Raw genomic sequence first — 17,188 nt, forward strand, 5'->3', positions numbered from 1 at the left:
TTCATTATATATTTGAATTAAGGATAATAGTGGTGACATGCCACTCTACTATTTCTAGGTCTTGGCAGTAAGATGTGTTGTCTTTTTTATATAAAATCTCTCTTTACTTTTTTTTTTTTCCTTAGGATGTACTGGCCTTGAAGAGCTTATTGGAATCGACCCTTCATTTCAGAAGTTTGAGTCTGCTTTATTCAGTCAGTTGGCAAAAAGTTTGGAGAGGAGTGTTCAGACTAAGGCAGTAAACAAACAGCTGGATGAAAATATCTCATTATTTCTTATACACTTGTCTCCTTATTTCATGCTAAAACCAGCACAGAAGTGCCTGGAATGGTTGATTCACAGGTAGTCAGTTAAACAGTATTCATACTAATAGCCTTAAAATTCCAAGTATTTTTTAAAAATAACTAAAATGATTCCAAGTATTCATTTGTGTAGTTAATTTAAAGTGTGTTAAATTTTTTTTTCTGTTAAATTGCAGGATCTAAATACTAGATAAGCATCCAATTCCAGCATTAAAATTTATCTTTTATTTGGATATTTACAAAAATTGTTAATAAGAACTTGTAATTAATGGCTTAAAATGTCTTTTTTTAAATGGGCCCACTCTACCCATTTTGAGAATGTCCATATACACCTGGGGCAAGATATATTCAAATGTCCTTTTCTGTATAGAAAGCCTCCGTTTCTTGAATTGTTTGGGAAGAGTCATGGTCACATACTTGCAACTATGTGCATCTTTTTGTCTAATCTCAAATGCTTTTAATAGGTAGTGATAAATGCCAATAATGTAGTAGGGTTTTTTGAACCAGTATATTATTGGTGCATTTTGATTCCTCTCAACGTAGCTGATACATAGATAGACGATCTACCCATATAAATCAGAGAAAGTCTGCTGTAGGGAAAGGAGCATTGACCACCCTTTTATATGAGTATAAATTTTGATAAATCACTTACCTTTGACCCTCTATGACCTCATCTATATCAGTCTAGACCTAAAGATTTTAAATTTTTATTTTTTAAATGTCATAGCCCTTTGGTACTTTAATAAAGCTTGTAGAATCCTCAGAATAATGTTTTTAAATGGAATTACAAAGGAAATCAGTGTTAAAATCCATTTATCAAAATTTTTTCCAAAAATATGTTCATATTGGGGCAGCTAGTCAGCACAGTGGATAGAGCACTAGTCCTAAAGTCAGGACACCTAAATTCAAATCTGGCCTCAGACACTTAACACTTCCTAGCTGTATGACCATAGGCAAGTCACTTAACCTCAATTGCTTTAGCCAAAAGAAAAAAAAAGTTAATATTTTCCAAAGTAAGAACCCCTAGTCTAGACAATCTTTAAAATTCTTTCCAGCTCAAAAGTTCTTTAAGTGTGTTATTAAGAGGAAAAAAAAAATCAAGTAATTTCTTTTTCCAAAACAAATCAGTTTTTATATGCATTTGAAAGTTTGGGTCTCAGCTATTCATGTTTTCCTCTGTGTGTGGTTATAAAGTTATAAGACTTAGAAGTAAACTTCTAATTCTATACCTCTCCATGTAAAGGTAAACATATCTACCCTTTTTTTAAAGGGAGAATAGACTAGTTATATTAATGAGTATATTCCTAATTGTGTTTCAGACAACATTTACTTTTTTAAAAAATTCAGCTAGTCCTGGAGGATTAATGTTTTTGTTTCATTGCAGTATTTAGTTGAGGGAATAGATCAGTGAAGTTGATATAATGGATAGAGGTTAATGATTTAATATTTAATTGTCATTTTAAAAAATCTATGATTTAAAAATCACAGAGGTGTGTATACACACACACACACACGCACACACACCCTGAATAAATATCTAACTCAAGGTCTTTCACATTAATGCCAACACGTAAGATATAAGATATAATCCAATTCCATTGTAAATTTTGAAAACTTCCTTTATGTGTGAAAACTTTCTAGATGACATTGTTCCGATAGAACTCACTCATGATTATTAATTATGCAATGTCATTTGACTTTTTTTTCCCCCAAGAGAATAATGACTTTAGGTGGAGATTGCCTCTTTGTAGTATATAGTGTAATACAGATAACCATATTTATAAATGTCTCCCATAGTCATCAAAATTGTTTCCATGAAAGAATAGGATTGTAGAAGTACAAGATAGTTTATTGTTGGCATTATGGAAAGAAAAATGACAAGTTACACCTTTACTTGACAAGTTATGGTTACAAAGAGTTTTCACGTCCATTTCAGCCAAACTAGACTGCCACCTATCTCTTCTTCCCTGGCCTTTCCCACCTCTGGTTATCTACAGCAAGCCACCCTCTGAGCCTAGTTAATATTCAATTCATTGGAATTCCTTTTTCTTTTTTTTTTTTCATTCCTTTTTCTTTTTTGAGGCAATTAGGATTAAGTGCCTTGCCCAGGCTCACACAGCTAGTAAGTATTAAGAGTCTGAGGTCAGATTTGAACTTGGATTCTCCTGATTCCAGGGTGGTATTCTATCCACTGTACTTTCTGGTTACCCCCACTGCTTTTTTAGAAAGAAAAAAATCATTTATTTAACACATTCTTTTTTTAAATTTGGAGTTACAAATTCTTTCCCTTCTACATCTTCCCCTCCCCATTGAGAAGATAAACAATACCAGTTATACTATGAAATCATGCAAACATTTCCATATTAGCCATATTGCAAAAAAAAAAGTGAGAAAATTATACTTTAATTTGTACTTATGGTTCATCAGGTCTCTTTGGAGATGGATTGCATTTTTTTCATGATGATTCCTTTAAAATTGTCTTGGAGAAGTTAGAGGAAACTTTTAAAATAATTCAATTCAGCCTTTTTAGTTTGTGTAAGATAAGATTTACATATTTGATACCCAGAAAGATAGGATGACTTGACTGGGATTCCCTCAGCAGAACCAGCTTGAATAGGCTCTATAATCCCAAATCAGTCAACCAAAATCAAGTGATGATAAGAACTGTTAGGAGGTCGTCTTTTTTTTTTTTTTTTTTTTTTTTTTGAGTTGCTATATTTTCCAGAAATATTGGACTCAAAACATGCAGGAAGCCTGAAAGTGTCAAGGGTAAATCACCTTCTCTCCCAGCTAACCTAATTTGTTGTTTGCACTCCAAGCTGAATTCCCTTTAACTCCTTTGTAGCTAGGACAAATATCAGCCCATCTGCCAGGCTGAGTAAATGCTGGTGCCTCTGGAGTCCTTTGCAGAGAAACAGATTCCCTTTATCTTCATAGTCATGGGGAAAGAACATAGCAGTTCCCAAGAGAAAAAGAGTATAACTTTTGCCATCATCTTGCTCTTCCCCTTGGGAGGGGTTTTATCATTTTCTCTCCTTGACTGTCCTTTTGTCCTCCCATGCCATAAATTTTGTGATGTCATTGTCTATTGGCATAACTTAAATATCAATTGATGTGTCTTATAACATGTCCTATATTTGTGTATGATATAATAGAATTTGATATAGCTAAGTTTAGAAAATGGCATTTTAAATTATTGGGGGAAATATATTAATAATGTATTTTTAATAAGTTTTAACTGTTCATCATCTTCCTAGATTTCATATACATCTTTACAATCAAGATAGCCTGATTGGTTGTGTTCTTCCATATCATGAGACAAAAATATTTGTCCGTGTTATACAGCTTCTAAAAATTAGTAGTCCAACACATAAATGGAATTGGTTGGAACCTGTTAAGGTATGATTATTAAATGACATTTGTCAAAGTATGTACTTCTAGTTATAGTTGCCATTATTAAAAACCTTGATAAAGGGAAAATTTGTTTGAGAAATATTATTTAATGCTATTAGGAACCTTTTAAATTGAGTTCTTTCTATACAAAAAGAATTTTGGAAGAGGAACAAAAATGACACAAAGTGTTGTAAAATTTTGCAGATTACCTCAATTTGTAGCTATAAACTTACACAAAAATTAGAAGAATGTGTATTTTAATGAAGAGGTTCCTGTTACATAGCCTTAAAGGGGTAAGGTGTATGCAAAAGTACATGTTTAATACTTCTCAATTTACAGTAATTATGGTAGGCCAAAATTTTAAAAATTGGTTGCATATCTTTTCAGCGCATTAAATTATCAAAGAAACCAAAGAAGATAGAAACAAGACTAGAAGAAATCTGGCTTTAAAAAAAAAAAAGAAAAGAAAATCTTGGGGAGAAGTAGTCTATAATCATTTAATTTATAATTTATACATATCCCTTTATGACTTCTGACCTTGCCTCCACTGGTCTGGAGTAGGCTTTGGCCTCAGGGCCAGACAATAGGACAGAGATGATGGAAATAACATTTGATAAGAAGGGAATACAAATCTCTAGTTTGTTTCTTCTCCCAGAATTTCTGCTTTTCAAATTGCAGTTTTGATTTGCCTGCTTTCCCTATCCTTTCTTACCCTGTTTTGATATATACATTACCTCTCAATTTCATGATACATACAATGTAAACTCTGTCTCCACCATCTTACATGTCCAACCTTATTTCCCATTATTTCACAATGTGCATATCCCATCATAGCAAAAAGTGTGCTCACTGTACCACAGACACATCATAAACTCTTACCTTCATGTTTTTCTTTATGTTATTTCCTATATTCAGAATTCTGTATGATCAGAGTCATACCCATCCTTTAAATTCTGTCTCTTCCCTAAACCTTTACTATCTTAATGCTTTTTTTTAATCAATAGTATAACTAATATAGTAATAATAGTATAACTAATAGTATAACTAATATAGTACAGAGAACTCTGTATTTGTTTAGCTGATTAAATTTATTTAAAGTAGATTGATCTTTGAGCTTTTAAATTTATTTTGACTGTTTCTTCCAATAACAGATGTCTGGGGTTCATTTAGCCAAAGGAACTTTGGTTACCCATTGCTACAAAGACCTTGGTTTCATGGATTTTATATGCAGTCTGGTAACCAAATCTGTAAAGGTTAGTATATATTGTTTCATTCTGCATGTATAGTGTGCATTAAAATGCTGTTCTAGTACTTCATTAAAGCATGAAGGTGGCCCTTTTGTTTTTCAAAATTTTGCCAGTAAAATGCAAGCTCTGACAAGAAAGTCTTCAATTCAGATAGGGGCCATATGAGATACTGTATGTTTGAAAAGGCTCATCATCAGACTGGTGGTAACAGGCTGGTGGTGGTTTCTTCATGGCCACATCATTCTTGGAGATTAGCCACTAAGCCATTAAGAGGGAGTATCTACCCAGATACAGTGGGGATACCTTTTTTTTGCTGTGGAATATGCTTCAATAAGTGATAATTTGATTATATATTTACATAATATAAAAAATGCTTTTCTTTTTAAAGTAAATTGTTAAATTATTTTAGTACAAGTTGAATTAGTTATCAAAACAACCATTTTAGAAATATTTATTCCTATATCTATGAATATCTAGATATGCAAATGATGAATCAATGTCATAGTCATTAGCCTATTAATAGTTATATTTAGTCATCTAGCCTTCTGGTTTTACAGAAGAAAAACTAAAAAATATCAAATGGTTGAATTATCCTATTTTTGGTATTAATTAGTAAGAGAGCTTAGTCTCCTGTGAGATCATCAGTGCAATTATCTTACATGAAAATTTTATTTAATTGCCCCAATTATGAATGTAGCCCCTGTGTGTTCCTCTGATAAAGCCTCCAATCCTCAGATGCTCATGTGGCCCTGTTTTAAAAATGGTGAGCTGTGGAAAACTCAGGTATTATCACGCCTCCCTAGCACTGTCTTTGGTGACCCTGTCACTGTTTTCCATGAAGTGGCAAAAAAAAACAACCTTTGTTATGTTGAGAAGAAGCTGTAACCTTTATTATCCTACACTCAAATATGCTAAATATTGTTCCCTGGAACAACTGAATAGAGGAAAAGCCTGGTAATAGAACAAAACATGATTAATTTAGGTAGTTAAATTCCTCATGCTAAACATTGGCTTTAAAATATAAAGTAATATTAGTACTATGAGAGACTTCAGCTGGTGCTGGCTTTCTAATATGCCAACTAGGTTATTAACACAGTCTTCCAATTTAGCAACACTGTGAGATGTATAATTTGGAATCAGTTATCTTGCATTAAAATAAGATGATGCAAAAAATAAAGTATTGAGCAGCTAAATGGCGCAGTGGATAAAACACCAGCCCAGAAGCCAGGAGGACCTGAGTTCAAATCTGGCTTCAGACATTTAACACTTCTAAGCTTGTGTGACTCTGGGCAAGTCACTTAACCCCAACTGCTTCCACAATAAATAAATAAATAAAATATTTAGAATTCTGAAGAAAATAATTTGAATCTTATACTTATGTCTAGTTATTATTTTTCTAGTCTAATTCTTTCTGATTTTTCTTTATAGGTTTTTTCAGAGTATCCTGGAAGTTCAGCTCAGTTGAGAGTCCTACTGACTTTTTATGCTTCCACTATTGTGTCAGCTTTGGTGTCCGCTAATGATATATCAGACTCTTTACTTGCTAAGCTCTTCCCCTATATTCAAAAGGTTTGTTCTTTTCACATGTGAGAAGGATTATTTTGAACTCCTATCCACTCAGGAATTTCTAGGAATTCTTTTAGAAGAATATTGATGCTAATATAAATTTATATAGAAGTTGTTTAAGTCATGTTAAAAAAATATGGAAAATAACTCCCTTTCTCTTCAAAGCTGTCATTTTGGTAAAAAAAAAAAAAATTTACCAATGCAAATTGTATGATTACTATTCTCATCATTTGAAACACTCGATCAGAAAAAATTCAGATTAGTCCAATCCAGGCACCTTAAGTTTTGTTTTTCTCTTTATGCATCTCCTCCCCATATTAATGCCAGTTCTTCTTTTACTGACTTCCATGGTTCTAGCATCCTTATGTTTCCCTGTTAAGCCTCAAAATTTCTCCCTAATTAAAGCTCCCAATTTCTCGGAGACCTTAGCTAAATATTAGGAGAAAATAATTGACAAAAGCAAATGAATTCTCTTTGGAGGGATTGGGTTAAAGAACATGGGTATATTGTATTTTAAAAGAGGTAAGCTCTTTGGAATGTGTGTTTTAAGTATATTTTCAGCAAGCAATTATTAAGTGCCTATTCTATGCCAAATACTATGTTTGGTATCAGGGATACAAAGACAAAAATAAAGTCTTGCCTTCGAGGAGTTTATATTTTGTTGTCTTGTCAAGCCTTATGCCACACCTTGAATCCTGATATCCCCTTTCTCCCACCTGCCCAGGGTCAATAAGTACCCATTCCGCTTCTGAAGGAGAGAAAACCTGTAGTTTACATGATGCATGATAGTTCTGTAAATGTATTCTAACAATAGTAGTTCAATTTTAAGGTTTAAGTAGCTTTAAACTGCACTAAGACTTTTGGGACACAGAAATAGAAAACTAAAAGTTTTATTGAAGTATAATTTATAATTTTCTCTAATCTTTTAAAAAAAAAATTTAGGGATTAAAGTCATCTTTGCCTGATTATCGAGCTGCAACCTACATGATAATCTGTCAAGTCTCAGTGAAAGTGACAATGGAGGATACTTTTGTTCATTCTTTGGCATCACAGATTGGCAAAACTTTGACTAAAATTCCCTCTTTGATCAAGAATGGATTAGGTTGCTTGATTGTGCTCTTGCAGAGACAGAAAGTAGAAGGCCTTGGGAAAAAGTAAGTATAGGATAATGAAAAGACAAATTTTTTGTTCTGAAAAAGTTTAACAAATTTGAGTTAAATGATGCGTACTTTTAACTTAATAATTTCTGTATATTGACTACCAGAGACAGATAATGTGGACTTTATTTTTTATAGGCTATTTGCTCACCTGTGTAATGTTCCTGATCTTGTTTCCTTACTACATGAAATTTCAGTGATGTATGACATTAGTCCTCTTCTGCATTACATGCTTCCTCATCTTGTTGTCACCATTGTTCATCATGTTACAGGTTTGTGATTTTTATATTGTCTTAAACTGATTTATTCTTTTCTAATTTTGAAAAACCTTGGTTTTTTCAAATATCTTAACATCTGGATGTTATGTATTAAATATTGTAACTAAATCTTAATTAAATTAAGTGTGTTAAATAAAATTTTATAAAATAAAATAAAAAGGTGACTATTTAGCATGTGCTTTTCACTTTTACTCATTAAATACTTGAGAGAGTGTCCTTAAGAAGAAACACTTAAACTAAAATTGCTACCATTTACAAGTAATCAGAAGTTACAGTAGAACTCCTCTGATACTATCATTCTATGGGAAAAGATTTTCCATTCTAAAGTTTTGATTTTTAAGCAACTTTTCAGCACTAAACCTTGTTGATGAGTGAGCCCACTCTATTTAAAACCTATGACAATCCTAATGTTGATGATGTATCTAATAAGGAATATAAACATTCGTGGTTGGAGGGAGGAAATTATTAAATTGGATTTTTAGCTTCTTTTTTGGATTCAGGTTTTTCAAATTTTGAAGAAATTTTTAGAATTCTTTTGCTACTGGATTGGACTGGGAGTTAAGAGCCCTGAATTCTTGTCACAGGCAGATTGGATTTGATTTCTGTGTGACTTTATTTTTTCATCTGTAAAATGGACATACTAGTGACTGCATGGTATTTTAATTTAAAAGCCATTCTAAGGTTTTTCATATGTGAAAGTGCTTTGGAAAATATAAATCACTATGCAATCTTAATGTATTAATGTATAACAGTAAAAGATAGGGTAAAATAGGTTTTTTGAAAGTATCCTGATTTTAAAACTTTTTCACTATTAGTGAATTGAATAGAATTAGTATTTTTAAATGCTTCATTGTTTCACAAGATCTATAATTTCATCCCTCCAATGATGTAGATTGTAACCTTTCCATGCCTTAGTGGATAGATGGTATTTGGATACCTTTTATCCAGCAGTGATTGAACTTTCTGGTCCCAAGTCTTCTCTGTTGAACTTGGTTGGTCCCTGTATGACAGATCAAAAGGTTGTTGTTAGATTTGTACTTAGATCTTTTTTAACTTGATTGAATTTCATAAAGCTTTTCCTGTGCTGAAAGAGTTGTTGAGAACTCAAGTTCTCTTTCATGGTGAAATGTTGACGTGTAAGATATTAGTTTAAAATAATTGCAATTTCCTCCTGTAATCCTTATTTCTATGTTGTTGCTTACTAAGAAGAAGAAGAAACTGAGGAACTGGACAGTCATATATATGCTAGACTCTTAGAAGATATACTTAAAGATATATCATTGGAAAACAACTTAGACCATTTGTTGGCTAGGTAAGAATACCACTTTTAAATTTTGTATGTAGTGTAAAGGACTGCTTGCCATCTGGGGAAGGGGGTGGAGGGAGGGAGGGGGAAAATTGGAACAGAAGTGAGTGCAAGGGATAATGCTGTAAAAAATTACCCTGGCATGGGTTCTGTCAGTAAAAAGTTATTTAAAAAAAAAAAATTGTATGTAGTATGATTGAATCAGGGATGAATTTTCTCCCTTGCTTTTCATACTTTGTTTTAATGCAAGTCATTTAATTATTAACAGATACCATACTAATCAATGAAAACACATTGATTCTTTTGTCTGTTACTAGATTACATTTGTTTTCTATAACATTGCTTCATTATGTTGGTGATTCTGGATTCAGAAGTTTTCAGGATAGATTAATGTGAAACTAAAACCAAGTATTGTTTGATATGTCATAGTAAATGGTAACAAAGAAAAACCTTAATTATTGGGAAGAAATAATACTTCTTGTCCCTAGTTAAAGGCACTTGCATATCTAATAAGAAAACCTCATATTGACCTACATTTTATGTTTTATTTCTTAGCACTCTTCTTGAAGAATATATTTCATATAGTTCAAGGAAAGAAATAAATTCTAAGGAGATATCACTACTCAATGAACAACTCCTTCCTCTCATTAGACTTTTGGAAAGCAAGTAAGTTACTTTTTCTTTATATGTTCCTTTTTATGAATTTAATTTTTCCCTTTTTAAATTTACAGTTCTGTAAATTAAAAATCTATTTTATGCAAAAAAAATTTTGCGTTGAATTATTTGCAGTATGCAGTGGTCTATTAATAAGAGAAGAAAGTGTTGGAAATGTTTCTGTTCTTGAGAGATTTTGTTAGAGAAGCATTTGTTTCTCTTCCTTTTGGTTTTTAAGATAGCTAGTTAATCCTCAGTCAGTAAACATTTATTAAGTGCTCATTGTGTATAAGGGAATATTAAAACAGGCAGAAAACAGTCTTCAGGAGCTCACAGTCCAAAATCCTTCTTTGTAATTCCCTCTCTTGTTCTTCTTGAATGAAATATATTTCTCTTAATTTTTTTATTTAAACTCCAAAGTTTCTCTGTAGCTCTGGTGTTTTCATCAGGAATTTTTCTGCTTCAGTAAAGTTTCATTTTTTTCCATTGTAATCAGGTTTTCTCTTGGCTTTTAGCCCAAATCCTTTGCATTCTGGAATATGGTATTCAGAGCTCTCGCCCCCATCATACTCGTGCCTATTATATTGTGTATGATTTTGACTGTGGCTCCTTGGTACTTGAATTCTTTCTTTCTGGATGCTTGCAATATATACATATTTTTAAACTTGTAAGCTCTGGATTTTATCTGTAATATTGTGAGTTTCCATTTTGTCTTTTTTTGAGGAAGTGGCCAGTGGAGTCTTTCTATTTCCATATTACCCCTCTGATTCCAAGAGATAACAGATAGTTTCCTTTTAATTTTCTAGAAATAATATAGCTAGATTTTTTGGTTTTTGGTTTTTGGTTTTTTTTTTTTTTATCATGGCATTCATGGAGTCCAGTGATGATATTTTTTTTCCTTACTCTGTTTTTAGGTTATTTGTTTACTGTGAGATGGCCTATATTTTCTTCTTTTCAAATCTTGATTGTGTTTTAATATTTATCATTGTCTCATGGAGTTATTGTTGTCTTTTTATTTAGTCATTTTCAGGCATCTATGATTCTTTCTTTGGCAAAGATACCAGAGTGCTTTGCCATTTCTTTTTCTTGTTCATTTTACAGGTGAAGAAACTGAGATAAACAAGGTTAAGTGACTTGCCCAAGATTTATAAGGTCAAATTTGAACTCAGGTTTTCCTCATTCCAAATCTGGTACTTTTGCCACTTTGCCACCCAGCTTCTTTTGTCTTCTTTTTGGTCCATTCTGATATTCAGAGAGTTTGTCACTTGCATTAGGTTTGGTATATCTTGTGCTAAACTTATTAATTCCGTTTTCAAATAGCTTTCATTTTTTTCTTTTTTTTCTGATTTCATTTACAAGAACAGTTTAGATATTGTCTTTACTATGAACAATGTTCTCCTGGTTCTGTTTACTTAACTTTTCATTATTTCATATAAAACTTAACAGGTTTCTTAGAGCACAATACATACTATTATTATCCTTTACCACAACTTGTTCATCCATTCCCCAATTAATGGGTATCCCTTGATTTTCCAGTTCCTTACCACCACACAAAGTGTTAACTTTAAATTTTTTTGTACAAATAGGTCCTTTTTCTTTTCTTTGATTACTTTGAGAGTAAGAATTTATGCACAATTTGATTGTCTTTTGGGTTTAGTTCTAAATTGTTTTCCATAATGGTTAGACCAGTTCACAACTCTATTAGCAGTTTATTAGTATCCCTATTTTTCCACCAGCATTTGTCATTTTCTGACAATCTGATAAGTGTGTAGTGGCATCTCAGTTATTTTAACTTTCATTTCTCTAATCAATAGTGATTTAGATTGTTTTTTTTAATGTGACTATTGATAACTGGTTTTTTTTTCTTATGAAAAAACTGTATTCATATCTTTTGACCATTTGTCAATTGGGGGATGGCTCTTATTTTTACAAATTTGGTTCAGTTCTCTATAATTTTACTCATTTTGTTTCTGCAAAAACTATTTTCATGTGATCACTATTATTCATTTAACTTCCCATGATCCTTGCTATCTCATTTGGCCATAAACTCTCTTCCCTTATGCCTAGATCTGATAAGTAAAATTTTTCATGTTCCCCTAATATAGGTATATATGAACTCTCTGTAAAAATTGTGTTTTCATTTTGACTTTATCTTGCTATAAGGTTGGGTAGGTATTGATCTATGCATAGTTTCTGCCAAATTGCTTTCCATATTTCCCAGCACTTTTTATCAGCTAGTGAGTTATTGTACCAAAAGTTTGGATCTTTGGATTTATTTATCAAATTCTAGATTACTGTGGTTGTTACTGTGTATGAACCTAATTAGTTCCACTGGTCCACATTCTGATTCCTAGTTACTTGAGTGTTTTGATAATTATCCTTTTGTGATATAGTTTGAAATCTAGTGCTGCTCAGGCTGCCTTCCTTCACATTTTTTAACTGATTCCTTTGACATTCTTGACTTTTTGTTTTTCCAGATGAATTTTTTTTTCTATCTCTACAGCATAAGCCTTTAGTTGTTTATTGATGGTTTTTTGTTTCTTACAGATACCCTAAGACATTAGATTTGGTATTGGAGGACCATCTGAAGGATGTTACAGATCCCCAAAAGCAAGAATTTTTTCATCAATTTATTTCTCTCTCCACAAGTGGAGGAAAATTTCAGGTAGGCTCTGGTTACTACAGAAAATGAAGGGAAAGGAGCAGTTGTAAAATTTGCATGATTAGATAGATAGGAAGGAGCAAAGGGAAATCTGTTCTGCTTTTTCTGTTAGCTTACGAAGTGTCTTGGAGAGAATCAGATTTTAGGAACTGCTGAATAAAGAATGTGGTTTTGAATCTTCTTGGGGAGTATATTTTGGGTTTGAGGTTTAGCATGAGGAAAGGCTCTGGCTGAAGCATTATGATTTGACAGAAAGATGCTGGCATAATATTCTTTTACTGAATATGTTTGATTTGTGGAAGCTCCTGGCAGGAACATTTTTCTGCTTGGTCTCCATTAATGTCCTCTAAAATATAATACTAGTTTCTTTTGAGTCATGCTGTTCTTTTTTCTTTCTCTTTCCTTTCCTATCTCTTTCTACCCATCCTATTTTTCTTCAGGTAAGGGGTAAAGAGAGATGAAATAATCTTAATAATACAGTATTAACTTGTATATTTGCTGCTCAAGTTTTTGATATTTGCACTTGAATTTCCATGGACATATGGATTTTCAAAAATTTTCTTGAGAATCCATGCCTAAGCAACATTTTTTCCTATGCTAGTAAAATCTTTGGTAAAAATCCTAGTCTTGAGAGAAGTTATATAAATAGGATTGTAACTGATTAATTTGAGAGTTATTGCCTGCTACAAATGTTAACCTTATATCTTTAGTGATAACATGTTTGAATTCTAGCAAAACACATAATGTGCTTATCTCTCTACTTTGTTGAGTAGTAAATTTTTAATGCTATTAAATACCTGTGCCAGTCTTTGTCGTCATTCAAATGAGTTTAATTTTCATTCAAGGACCACTCATAGTCATGGAGTTTTTTATTTGTTTATTTGTAATTAGATGATAAAGTGTTTTTTTTTTTTTTTTTTTTTTTTTTTTTTTTTGCATTGTAGCTTTTATTTGGAATAAAAAAATAAGGAATATAAAATTAAGTTTATCTCAGTATATATCAGTATAGATTCTTGGTCTGTTGGTCTAATACATGGAAAGCTACTATATAAGGAAGTCTGAAAGTGTTGAATTTTGACTCTGGTGTTTAAAATTAGGTTCTGGCAGTTACTGCTTATGTGGGCCATTATGTTAAAACTGATCTTGCTCAGCTGTTTTTTCTGAACCAGATAATGCTGTCTTTTCTGTGGACTCATTCAGTGATTGTGACGTATCTTGTAGTTTTTAGCAGATTCTGATTCTTGCCTCACGCTGAGCTTGAACCATCCACTGGCTCCAGTGAGACTTTTGGCAGTTAACCATCTGAAAAATATTATGGAAACATCAAAGGTGAGTGACGTGTGTTTGATAATTCTCATATATATGATGCCATAATGTTATATTATATTATATTATAATGTTAATAACATAGTAGAGATACGTGATGTATGTTTGTTGGTATGAAATTGTGACTTGGGTGCTTTGGATGTAAAGACAAGCTTCTCTATTTCTTCCTCTATATATTCTCATAACCATTATTTTTTTTTCTACTTTAATAAAAAAAATCATTCAGTGATAGTGATAAACTGAATGATTAAAGGTTTAATGGGCTCAGATAATTTAGGAAGGAAAAGAGATTAATTTAGAGATGGCTCCATCTCTGCTGACTTTTCCTGTGTATCATGCTTAGTTTTTTTGTTTGTTTGGTTGGTTTTTTGTTTGTTTTTTAACATACTAGAGCATAAAGTGCAGGCATAGCCTGCCTGATGTCTTAGCATAGTTTAGCTTTTCTGTGTTTTTTCCCTTTCCTTTGACGTGGAATTTTCCTCCTGAAATCTATATAAATTAATTAATCATTAAATTATCCTTAATTGTAAGTATTTAATGGAATTTTCAATGAAACATGAGAAAAAACTAAATTTTTGGCTTAGGAGGAAATATGCATGCTGCCCTTTTTATTGCACAAATGAGACTAATTAATTGTGACTTAACAGCTAGAAATTTAATTTTGTATTTTTCTTTTTTGTTCTGTTATCCAGGACAATATTGATGCTTCTTTTATAAAAGAAGCTATTATAATGCGTCTTGGTGACGATAATTTAGATGTTGTTCTGTCAGCCATGAATGCTTTTGTGGTAAGTATGTTCTTGTCATTAAATTGCAAATGTTATTAACTAGTGTACCTTTGTCTTCTCTTTTCCTACGTTCCCAAAATTTCCTGTCGGGGTTGAATCTGGAAGTTATTTCTTCATGTAAATCATTCTTGTAGGATCATGGATTTTAAGCAGGTGGGCACCTACAGCTTATTTGTCTCTTCTTCCCCCTCATGGGAAGATAAGGAAACTGAGCCCCAGAATAAGTGACTTCAGAAGATTTTAGAGAGCAGTTCTATTCCTACAAAGAATGTTTCTTATTAATCAACAAGTATTAGGAACAGCCATGTTAGAAACATCCTCTACTTAGGAATTTCCAAGAAGACCTCAGCACTTCTCAAGAGAAGCCATTCCATTTTTGGAGAGCTCTAATGGTTAGGAAATTTATTCCAACTCAAGCCTGAATTGGCCTCCTTGCAGTTTCCACCCCTTGCTCTTCACAGAACAAGTATAATCCTTTCTCCCAAAGGAGATCCTTGAAGACACTACCAAGCTCCCCCTGAGGTTTCTCTTGTAGTTCTTTTGCCTGATGCTTAGAGGACATTGGCCCTAGTCCGCCCCTTTTCCAGAGTAGGGTCTCCCTCTTAAACTATGGCCCCTGAATGTGAGCTCTGCCCTCAAGATGAAGCCCAAAGTGGCAGAGGCAGTGGGGATTAATTAGACTGAGGGAATCATGCTTCTCATATGAGCTTTTGGGTTGCCATATTGCACTGCTGACACTCACTAAACTTGAAGGCCACTTAAAACCCCACCTTTTTTTTTTTTTTTTTTTTTTGTAATTTTAATAGCCTTTTGTTTACAGGTTATATGTATGGGTAACTTTACAGCATTGACAATTGTCAAACCTTTTGTTCCAATTTTTCCCCTCCTTCCTCCCACCCCCTCCCCCAGATGGCAGGATGACCAGTAGATGTTAAATATATTAAAATATAAATTAGATACATAATAAGAATACATGACCAAACCGTTATTTTGCTGTACAAAAAGAATCGGACTCTGAAATAGTGTACAATTAGCCTGTGAAGGAAATCACAAATGCAGGTGGGCAGAAATATAGGGATTGGGAATTCAATGTAAATAGTTCTTAGTCATCTCCCAGAGTTCTTTCACTGGATGTAGCTTGTTCAGCTCATTACTGCTCCATTGGAACTGATTTGGCTCATCTCATTGCTGAGGATGGCCAGGTCCGTCAGAATTGGTCATCATATAGTGTTGTTGTTGAAGTATATTATGATCTCCTGGCCTTGCTCATTTCACTCAATATCAGTTCGTGTAAGTCTCTCCAGGCCTTTCTGCCCACTTGTTTTTTTAAAACCGTATCTATCCCATCTGGGTTTTGAAGTTCATTTTCTTTTTATGTACACGTCCAAGACTTAATCATAATTTATTCAGCCCAGGGCTTTTGCCTGCAAATTAAGTGCACATTCTGTCACCTATTAAATTTGCTATCTCTTCTAGCTCTCTGCACATTTGAAGAACCATCTCCCCCCTCTGGTGCTTTAAACAAGTCATTGATAACAATTCCAAACATCACAGACCAACCTAGGAATGAACCCTAAGGAAGGGGAGGGGTAAATAGAGGGTTTTCTTCCATGTTGACCTTAAACCATTAACCACTGCTTTTTTGAATGTGACCATTCAGCCAGTTGTGAATTTCTTTAATTGTGTTTTATTTTCCTATCTTTCCATCTTCTCCACAAAAAATAATAGTAACTCCTTTATAAAAACTGTACTGAAATCTAGCTAAACTATCCAAACATTCTGGTTTTGTAATTCCAGGAAAAAAAAAAAGTTGGTTCTTGATTTCTTAAATGTTCTTGATGAAGATATATAGCCTCTGTAGCCACTGTTTCCCTTTCTATCTGTCCACCAATCACATTTTAAAAAATGATCCATTCTAGAATTTTCTCAGTAATTGAAGTCAGATACTAACTAGCCTTTGGTTTTCTGACATTCTTTTCCCTTTTTTTGAAAATTGGGATATTTGCCCTTCTCCAGTTTTGTAGTAATTCTTAAAGTACTGTTGCAGTTTTTCTTCAGAGTATAAAACAACAGCATCTTTTAAAGGAATTATCTAGTAATTCATATTATTTAGCCGTCACATTTGCAACATCAAATAAGAAAATGGATTTGAAAGTACTTTGTAAAAGTATAATGCATTCTATAATTCAATTTGTTGCGATCTAGTTCAGATGGATCTGAATCGGTCCCTGTTCGGGCGCCAAAATGTGGTGAGCTTTTTCTTCTCAAAACGCAGCCAGGTGATAAAAGTTCATATCTTTTATTATCTCCAATATAGCCCGATTAGCTTAGAGGCCTATCTCTCTGCTTGGTTCCAAGAGATCTTGCCGCTTTGTCCTTTGCTTCTGCCTCTGCTTTCTTCAGCCTCCAGAGCCAGCACCATTCTTCATATAACTCTGCTGAAATCTCGACTCGTAGCTTCTTCCCCTGTAGAACTTCCTCGACTGGCCCATTGGCCTATTTATGCTCC

At 33.1% G+C, this 17,188-nt stretch overlaps 1 protein-coding gene across 1 annotated transcript in view; it reads left to right on the forward strand.

The window, feature by feature from the left end:
- The window catches only part of HEATR1 (HEAT repeat containing 1), a 55,253-nt gene that overhangs the window by 4,210 nt on the left and 33,855 nt on the right, over positions 1–17,188 (forward strand). Inside the window, exons 3-13 of the mRNA XM_051993545.1 lie at positions 126–342; positions 3,560–3,701; positions 4,847–4,948; positions 6,371–6,511; positions 7,451–7,662; positions 7,804–7,937; positions 9,150–9,255; positions 9,805–9,915; positions 12,451–12,568; positions 13,787–13,894; positions 14,584–14,679. Coding sequence (XP_051849505.1) covers positions 126–342; positions 3,560–3,701; positions 4,847–4,948; positions 6,371–6,511; positions 7,451–7,662; positions 7,804–7,937; positions 9,150–9,255; positions 9,805–9,915; positions 12,451–12,568; positions 13,787–13,894; positions 14,584–14,679 — 1,487 coding nt within the window. The remainder of the gene's footprint in view (positions 1–125; positions 343–3,559; positions 3,702–4,846; positions 4,949–6,370; positions 6,512–7,450; positions 7,663–7,803; positions 7,938–9,149; positions 9,256–9,804; positions 9,916–12,450; positions 12,569–13,786; positions 13,895–14,583; positions 14,680–17,188) is intronic.

The sequence above is a fragment of the Antechinus flavipes genome, chromosome 4, assembly GCF_016432865.1.
Source record: "Antechinus flavipes isolate AdamAnt ecotype Samford, QLD, Australia chromosome 4, AdamAnt_v2, whole genome shotgun sequence".
Classification (NCBI taxonomy): Eukaryota; Metazoa; Chordata; class Mammalia; order Dasyuromorphia; family Dasyuridae; genus Antechinus; species Antechinus flavipes.